Below are 9025 nucleotides of genomic sequence, written 5' to 3' on the forward strand. Positions count from 1 at the left end.
GGGCGAGGCCGCGGCCACTGGCCCCCGGGCTCCACTCCGCGCCAGGCCAGAAACGCGCAGAAGCCCGACGCCAGGCGCTGCCGCTGCCTCCCCACAGCCCACAGGGCGCTGTCTGGTTTCTTCTGGGGAGAAAACAGGCGAGGGGAATACCCAGACTGCTCCTGGTAGAGGCTGTGGCCAGAGAGGCGCGGGCACTTGTGGGTGTGGACGCCTCTCAGGAGCGAGACGGGGGAGGGGGAGCGTCTCGCCACGCCCCGGCTGTCCCCTGCACCCGGAACCAGAGGCCTGACCCCGCAGCCCGACGGCTTTGCCCCTCGCCGGCCTGAGCCGTCTCGGAGTGGACTGCCCAAAACTTGGCCCTGTCCTGTTTACTCCAGAGGCAGCGGCAGGCAGAGTGGGCATGACCTGGGGGCGTTTCCTGCCCACGCTTTATTTGATTTTTAAGTCGCTCTTTGTTTTCCGGTGCTCCGACTGGGGCTCCCCCATCCCGAGAGGGCGCCCCAGGGCCGCAGGTGGGTGGCGAGCCGCCCGCGCTTCCCACGCAGACAGCCAAGGCAGAGGCCGCGCCGCACCAGCCTCCAACTCTCCGGGCCCCTTCCCTGACCCGGACCAGCCTGGGGCGAGGCCAGCTCGCCCCGGTAGCCCGGCTGAACTCCTGAGTGGGGACGCTCTAAGCTCCCCCCTGGCCTGCCCCGCCTCGCCGCCCCCGCGCCTCCCTCTGCAATCACAGTAGAACCCCATGCCTCCGCCTCACGCCTGCCCCCCGCCCGGCCCCGTGCGCCCCCTCTTCTTGGGAGCCCTGAGTAATGGAAGCTCTCTGTATCCGTCCCCTTCCGCACCTGGTGAAAACAACCTCAGGATGACTTGGGGTAGGCCGCAGGTGAGAGAGCAGGCGGGCCAGGAGAGGCGGCGCTGCCCGGGGCCTTACAGCGGGCACGGAGGCCCTCTTGCGGGGGCTCCCCCCAGCTGGGCCCAGGGTCACCAGACCGAGTGGCCGAGTGGCTGTGCCTATGTGCGGCAAGACCCGCAAATTTGGACTGGTGACACTCAGTGGTCATTCCCGAGAGAGCTGTCCACTCGGGACACGCTGTGTCTGGAAAACCTGCCGTCGGGCAGGGTGCGCGCTTCCCCCTAGGTATGGGTGGCGGGCGACCTGGATTCTAGTCCAGGTTCTGTTTCCACCTTTCTGGAGGAGGGGGCTGGTGGGGGTGTCGGGGTAGCGGAGAGATAGCGGTGGGGACGGCAACGTGACCAGCGCATCGAGTGTCACTCCCGTTTGCAGAGGGGACACCGAGACTCAGAGAGGTGGATTCACCTTCGGAGCTGGGGCTGAGCCCTGGCCTGTGGGCCTCCGCCTCGGTCGGGGCGGGGCGGGCCGCTGGGGCTTGTGTCCCTGTGTGCTCCCACCCGCGCTCGGAGGCCCTCATTCCCTGCGGGGCCGCGCTCAGGCCCGCGCTTGCTAAGTACCTGCGAGTGAGATCACACATGTGGGGGTGAAGCCAGAAGAAGAGAGGGGAGTCTGAGTTGAGGATTCTGGTGCTCAGGGACCCCCAAGCCCAGCACTCTTGGGTCGGTCACCAGGGAGCCAAGGCCCCGGGGGCACCTCAGCCTGCAGGTGGCGCCTTCTGCTTTGTCCCTCCCCGCTGGTCCCTGAGGGGCAGGGGGGCCTCCCTGAGACGCCCCAGCCCCGTCTTCGGCACTGACTCCCTGGGCCCGAGCCGTCGCCCCGGGCCGGCTTCTGCCTCGCTGCACAGCTCTGCCTGGAGCACTCTGTAGAACCCTTCTCTGGCGCAATGGTAAAGGCCTGCACGCTGGTCGCAGCCGCCTCAGTGCGAGTTCGATCCCTGCCCGGAGGTGACCCCCAGAGTGGGCAGGCCTCTCCTGACCCGCCCGCTGCCCCCCTCAGCAGTGGGCTTGTCAGTCGGCCGGTTCTGCTCCCTGCTCTGCCTCTGGTGAAGCCTCTCACCGCCTCTGCCCCTCTGGCCTGTGCCCCAGTTCTGTGTGCATACAGCAATAAATATTTTAAAAAGAGCCCTTGCGCTATACCACAGCCCGCTGACCAGTTTCCCACTAGAACACCAGCTCCCCGCTACAGCCGGGGTCGCAGAGGGGCCTTGCCGGGGAAGCCCTTGCTCGCTGGTCAGGGTGGCCCAGGGGCAGGGAGTGAAGGGGCGGGGCGGGAGGCGAGTGTGGCGGGCAGGGCTGCCCTCTAGTGGCTGAGCCCTGCCCGAAGGCCGCAGGGGCTCAGGGGCTCCTGCCCAGCCTCTCCACCCAGGACTCACTTTGATCTCAATCTGCTCCTCCATCTCCTTGCTCTTCATGGCTGCGTACTCCTTCTCCAGCCTGCAGAGGGGCCAACGTGTCACCTCCCAGTCTTGGGGGACCCGTCCCACCTACCCTGGGCTCCCAGTACTGACCTCTTCATCTTCTTGGGGTTGTACTTGACCTGGTAAGCCTTGAGGATCAGCTTGTCGGGACAGCTGTCGAACTGGTGGGGGATCACCCTCTGGAAGTACTGTGGGGACACAGGTGGTCGTCGACACGTGACCCTCCTTGCAGGGGCCGTGGGCCCCAGGTGAGGGCCTGGGTGTGCCGGGGGCAGGGAAGTGGCGGTCTCCCGGGGCATCATGTGTCCCGGTGCGACAGGCCCACTGCCACCGGGGAGACGCGCTGCCTGCGTCAGGGCTTCAGTGTGCGGGGGCACCAGGTGCCAGGGCCCACGGGTGGAGGTGGGGTGGGGTGGTGTCTGAGTAGAGGGGACCTTGGTGGAGGAGGGGGAGGCAGGATGCTGCCCCAGGAAGTGATCCCACACGACCAATTCAGTCAGGATCCAGAAGAGACCAGAGGCTTCGGAGTCAGCGCGCGAGAGCACCCCAATGGGAAGACCCCTCAGCGGCCTGCCTGCTCCCGGGGCCTCGGAGCCTCTGCAAAGGGTTAAGCACAAGCCGCAGTGGACACAGCTTGCTGCAGCTCGGGGCCAGACGGGCTCCCACTCCGCAGCCCAGCTGGCCCCCTCGGCAGTGTGGACAATGGCTGCCCGTGTCCTGAACACAACCGTGGCCTTTATGCATTCTTCCCCGGAGCACCAGCTGGGAGGTGCAGGGGGAGGGGGGCAGGGGCCTGCCGGCCGCGACGCACAGTGAGCGGCAGCCATTTCTGCAGCGGCAGGCAGGGCAGCCAGACGGGGCCAGGGCGGCTGCCCGATCCCCGCCCCCCACTTCCTCCCGTGCCCCTGCAGGCCACGCTGCGGTGGCCAAACCACACCCAAAGCCTCACGGCCTGGCCGGTTTTACTATCTGCCCGTGGGGGTGTTTGGCCCGTGTGGCTCGGGGGGCCTGAGACGAGGGCAGAAGATGTGCACCTCCCGGGGCGAGGCCTTCTCTCCCCACTGCCCGGCTGCTGCCCCGGGGCCGAGTTTGGTGAAGCTGCGGTCCCCAGGCCCTACCCTGGGCCTCCCGGGAGGCCTTGGGGGACAGAGGTGGGCCAGGGTCAGGGGTGTTCAGGAATTCCCTCCTCAAAGCTGGGCGCTCCCTGATCTCTCAGCCGGGCTTCACCTGCCCAGGGTCCTCCTGGTCCTGCTGGCCTACCTGGGACATCCCCTCCATGTCCAGCTGCATCAGCTCCGACTGGTTCACCTGCAGCAGCGCGAGACCCACCCGGAACACGATCTCCAGGCCCTGCGGGGGCGGGGGGCAGTGGGTCTCTGCTCCTGCACCCCCCAGAGCTCTCGAGCCCCTCCCCAAGCCCTGGCCCTTGCAAGACTGGTCAGGGATGTCTCCGCTGCGGGTGTCTTCCAGAGGGCGCGGGGCTCTCACCTCGTACATGAAGATGTCAAAGACGCGGGTGGCCACGGGCAGCGGGAAGGTGGTCAGGAAGAGCGTGAGGAACCAGGACGAGGCATACATGGACGTGTGGAAGCTCTGGGAGCGGAAGTGGGTGTTCAGGTCCGGGAGCTGCTCCTGTTTGGTTGGGAGGGGGCTGCACAGTGAGGGCGCCGGGCGGGACTCTGCTCACAAGCCGCCGACCGAAGCACTGGCCTGGCGCCCTCCCCAGGGAGCCTCCCTGCCCGGCCGTGGGCCTAGGCGCTGCTGGCCGAGTCTGGGCGGGGCGCGGGCAGAGTGAGGCGGACGCGGCAGGTGCAGAAGCTAGCGCTGGGCGGCGCCACGCCTGCCTGAGGGGAGCTTTGGGGGCTCAGGGCGGTTCACGAAACTCCCCGGCTGGCCTGAGACAAGGGGCAGCACAAGTCCACCGCTGCCCAACCGCGCTGCAGGAAGTGCCAGGGGCTGTGCCCCCACCGCGCCCCCACAGCGCTCGGGCACCTCCTCAACCTCAGACGCCTGGGCATACCCATCTGGGGCTGTGGGAGGCGTTCGCCCTCCCCTCGTGAGAATGGGTTCTCGGACTGGCCCCACCTGCCCCAGGCTTCGCCTCACCCGGGCTCTCCGGCACTGTCCCTCCGCTTTGCGAGGGAGGCCTCAGCTGCCCTGCCTGGGGGGCCTGGGGGACCCCCGCCCCTGCGGCCGCTGCCTGCCCGCGCTCCCAGGCTCCCTCAGCAGCAGCCGCTCCTTGTCCTCCGCCGGGAGGAGGCGCTTGCGGTCACGTTCTCGCGCCTGCTGCAGGGTGGAGGTCAAGGCTGCTTCCTCCCACCCTGCTGCCGCGCCGCACAGCCCCCCCTGGGCCCGTGTGCCCACGCGTGTGCGTGTGCGCGCTCCCACCGGCCAGGAGCCGGCCCCGCGGGGCTGCTGTTCACAAACAACCGCCGGTGGCTCTCCAGTACCGCGAAGGCAGGCGCCGACCTTGCCCTTCCACCGCCCCGGGCAGGGCAGGCAGGCGGTGGGTGTGCCTGCTCAGAGCCAGCCAGCCCCGCAGCTGCCCTGTCCTGGGGCCCTCGCCATCCGTCGCCGGCCTCACCCCACCCCTCGGGGCACTCTGCGGACAGTGCCAGGGCCCGAGGGACAGAAGCCCCTGCTCGGCTTGAGCGCCGGGATGTGCCCACTCGGCGCCGCATGCCCACCCCACTGGGCGCTGCGCGGGGAGGGTGGGCGGGCCCTCACCTGCAGCATGTACTCGAACTGATAGATGCAGAGGCCCAGCTCGGCCATGCTGGGCTTGAAGAGCTCCCGCAGGCGGTACTCCTGCATGAGCCGCACGAACACGCAGAAGGCCTCCTCCTCCGGCATCTGGGACAAGCAGGCAGCGCCCGTGAGCGGCCACGCCGGCGCCCGCTCCTCCTCTTAGGGCCCCGCTGCCCCGCGCTCCCTGTCGGCCCGCTTGTTTACAGCCATGAGCAGAAGCCGTGCCGCGCTGCCCGGGCACTCACAACAGAGCGCTGCGAACAGGGCGCCTCTTAGCCGACGGCGACCTCCCAAGGCTCAAGTGACCTGCCAAGGTGACCTGGCAGGAATCGGGGAGCTGGGCTTGCGCCCAGGTCTGGCCACTCCAGGGCCCTGGCTGAGACGCCCTCCAGCCCATCCCGGCGTCCCTGTTCACCTCCTCCCGGCTCTGGAGACCACCAGCCCACGCCGCTGTAGCCGACAAATCCGGCTGTGGCCTTGGCTTGTCTACGCCGCCAAGTCCCCCTCCAACCGTGGCGTGACGGGGCCCCCCTCCAGCCCTGCAACCCTGGGCGTGAGGGCAGGATGGCCTCTCCCCAGCCCAACTGTCCTGGACAGGACAGGCCCAGGGCAGGTGGCGGCGGGGTGCCGCCCACGGTCTCATAAGTGGATGGCGAGGAGCGCTTGGGGTAGTGGGGACGTTGCTTTCGTCCTCGCGGGCTCAGCCTGGGGGCTGGGCCCGGCCGCCTACCTGCATGAGGAGGAGGCCCACGATGAAGGCGCTGCCCTGGCAGTAGCCCACTTCCCGGTCCACCAGAGAGTAGGCCTGCAAGGGGACAGTGTGTCAGCGCAGGCTCGCCGGCCAGTCGGCAGGCCGGCGGGCGGCAGCTCCCCGCGTGGGTCGCGCGGCTGGCCCACCTTCATGACGTTGAAGAGGACCTCCTGGCCCAGGCTGTCCTGGCCCTTGAAGAACTCGTGCTCCGGGTAGGTGCGCGCGATGTCCCTGCGGATGAGCTTCTCGCACGGGGAGGACATCTTGAGCAGCTCCGAGTACTGGTTCTTGACCGGCATGTCGGTGGCGCTGCACAGCAGCTGCCAGGCGATAGCCCGGAAGTGGTGCGGGATGCCCTTGCGGATCAGCTCCTGGCAACGGGCGGGGGGAGGCCGGGCTGACCCACGCCGGGGCAGCCTTGCCCCCCGCCATCTAGCCCCCGGGGGGCTGCCCCCGCCTCAGCAGTCACGCACTCAACGGGCGGCCCCCGATTCTTCACGGAACGTCGCAGGACAGAAAACGAACGCAGTGCCAGGGCCACAGCCGCTGGCGGCCAGCCCAGCCGCACCCCCCGCCCCCTGGCCTAGCAAGGTACCCTCAAAGTGCCCGCACGCCTCTACTTCTGCCCCCCTGCCAGGCTGGGGCATCGGCAGGCCCTGGCTCTGATGCCTGGCGGTCAAGTGACCGGGCCGAGCCCCAGTGCCCGCTCCTGCAGACACGCGCCGCCGCGCCACCTTGAGCAGCTTCTCCTTCCGGCGCCGCCACTCCTCCCACTCATTGGCGATCCGGCCCCACAGGATCCACGTGTCTTCCTCCAGGTGGCTCAGGTTAGAGGAGGCCGAGGAGCTGGACACCAGCGAGGAGCCGCTGTTCCTTCGGGAGCCGTTCATGGAGCGCATGGACTTGGAGTCGGCCTCCAGGAGCCTGGGCGGGAGGGGCCGGTGGGTGCGGGCCTGCGGGCGGCCCCTCCTGCACCATCCCCCGGCTCCAGTGACTCTGGGGCCTGGGGTCTGCTGGGGAGCCCGGCCTCTCCGCCCAGGAGCCGCAGAGGCCGCCGGCCAGTTACTCCAACTGAGGGGTGGCCCAAGTGGCGCTCGCCCCAAGACTGGGCCGCGGCCTGGCTTCCCTGACCCGGCCCTGGCACCGGCCCTGGAGAGGCTGCTTCCGTTTGTGCATTCCACTCTGCAGCGCTGCCGAGGACCACGTGGGCCAGCTAGTCTCGCACCAACCCCACAGGGAGGTCCAGCAACCCCCAGCCCTGAACCCAGGGCCTCGCCTGGCCGAGCACCGGGCAGCTAGAGCCTGCTGACCGCATTCTCACCAGCCAGCCCTGGGCCTGCCTGCCGCGCCCGCCGCTCCTTCTGCAGAAACCACAATACAGGCTTTGCTCCCCAGCCCGGGCCCCCACCACTTCCGGACAGACGCCGGGGCTACCCCACGCCCCTGCACGGGCGCCCCGGCCTCCTCCCAGGATCTGCTGACAGTCCCCCGTCAGCGCGGCCCACGCTAGGCCTGTTGGCTTTGCCGGAGCTGAACAATAACAAAACCCACGTTCTAAAGCCTGGGCAGGGCCAGAGGAGGACGGTGGGAAAGCCCGGTGCGGCAGTCAGAGGTTTAGTCTCTTTCCTGCACCAAGGTTCCCAGCTCCTCCGCCAGGTTCTCGGCCTCTGGAGCTATGGTCTCCCCATCTGAATTGGGGGGTGGGGGTATCTGTTCACCCGACTGGGAAGATGGCAGGATACGTCCCTCGTCCTGCCTTAGAGGTGGCTGTTAGTTTCTCTAGGCTCAGGCCCAGCTCCGAGGGTGAAGCAGCACCCAGGAACGTGTTGGGGGGCTGGGTCGCGCCCCCAAGCCCCTTCCAGCACCAGGCCCCAACTCACCGGTTCTGCTCTTCGAGCTTGGCCAGCAGCTCCAGCTCGTCAGGGCTGAGGTTCTCGGAGTCGGAGGTGGGGGAGCAGGTGGGGGCCGACAGGGCCTCCTGGGACGAGGAGTCGGGGCTCAGGGTGGGGCTGGCCATGGCGGGCAGGCTGCAGGCCGCGGGCAGGGAGGAGTCACAGATCTGTCTGGGGGAGACACTCGGGTCAGCACAGGGTGCGGTGCCCACCGGTCCTGCGGCCAGCTGCTCTGGGCCAGCTGCTGTGCACTCCTTGTCCACACCCCCCGGCCCACTGACTCCACGCTGGCTCCTTCCGCTCCCCATGCCAGCGGCTGGCCGGGACCGATGCGGTTCAGACGCCTGAGCAGAAATAGGAGGCGCACAGCTTGGGGCTGAGCTGCTCTGCTGCCCCGGGGTGAAGGCCAAGGGTGTGCTGACACCCCTGGGTCAGCAGGGCCAGGGTTGAAGCTCCCGTCACTCTGGCCTCGATCTGGGGACACAGGAACCCCGCCTGGGCCGCCCTCTGCCGGCCTCGGTGTGCCGTCCCCCCGCCGCGGCCTGTCCCGCGAGCCCCGCCTCGGCATCTGACCGTCCCGTCTCATCAGCCAAAGCGGGCTGCTGGCACGGCCAGAGACGGTTATTCTCTGCTGTTAATGATCTGGCACTGTGGTTTGGGCTGGGAAAGCAGGGACGAGTCAAAGACTGGGGATCTGCGTCACACGGGTGCAGGGCGAGGCCCTGCCGGGTATCCTGGTCAGGCCCGTTGTGTCCCGGGTGCCTGCTGGGGTGCACCTCTTCTCCTCTTCCTGGGGGTGGCCGGCTCTGCCCTCCCCAGGGCTCCCCGGACCCTGGCCTCTCGCTGGCCTCCCGAGGCAGCCTGCACCTTATAAACGAGCCTGTGCCTAAGAGCAGCATCCCTTGACCCTGTCCTCAGACGCGGCTCACGCTTCCAGGGCGTGTGGGAACTGTGCCTGCTTCTTAGCGATGCTGGCCACAGATGCTGGCCACCATCACCCATCCTGGGGCCAGGGTCAAGGTCTGGCTGTGACCCAGGGGCCGGAGGCTCTGCTCGCCCTGCTGTGGGCACTGCAGTGTCGGGCTCCGGCATCACCCAGGCGGGAGGCTCCAGGCTCGGGAGCTGAGGAGAGGAGGCCACGGGCACTTGGGACGGCGTGCTTTCTGCCTTGCCATGCTTCTCCTGGGAGCCTGGGCAGCCTCGAGGGTCTTGGAAGAAGGTGCCCTGGGCCGTGGCGGCAGGAAGAAAGCCTGTCCCACCGCCGCCTGGAGGGCTCCTTTGAGTCTGCCAGTCCCGACGCCTCTGGA

The 9025-nt window shown here is 68.6% G+C and overlaps 1 protein-coding gene across 1 annotated transcript in view; it reads right to left on the minus strand.

Moving 5' to 3' along the window:
* Positions 1 to 7914, minus strand: part of EVI5L (ecotropic viral integration site 5-like) — a 16232-nt gene extending 8318 nt beyond the window's left edge. Inside the window, exons 1-9 of the mRNA XM_004688967.2 lie at positions 7707 to 7914; positions 6561 to 6750; positions 5973 to 6197; positions 5806 to 5880; positions 5055 to 5180; positions 3816 to 3959; positions 3588 to 3677; positions 2418 to 2515; positions 2283 to 2343 (exon numbers count right to left, since the gene is read on the minus strand). Of these exons, the coding sequence (XP_004689024.1) occupies positions 2283 to 2343; positions 2418 to 2515; positions 3588 to 3677; positions 3816 to 3959; positions 5055 to 5180; positions 5806 to 5880; positions 5973 to 6197; positions 6561 to 6750; positions 7707 to 7843 (1146 nt within the window). The 5' untranslated portion in view covers positions 7844 to 7914. The remainder of the gene's footprint in view (positions 1 to 2282; positions 2344 to 2417; positions 2516 to 3587; positions 3678 to 3815; positions 3960 to 5054; positions 5181 to 5805; positions 5881 to 5972; positions 6198 to 6560; positions 6751 to 7706) is intronic.
* Positions 7915 to 9025: the final 1111 nt, after the last annotated feature.

The sequence above is a fragment of the Condylura cristata genome, unplaced genomic scaffold (genome assembly GCF_000260355.1).
Source record: "Condylura cristata isolate star-nosed mole 26May11 unplaced genomic scaffold, ConCri1.0 scaffold00025, whole genome shotgun sequence".
Lineage (NCBI taxonomy): Eukaryota > Metazoa > Chordata > Mammalia > Eulipotyphla > Talpidae > Condylura > Condylura cristata.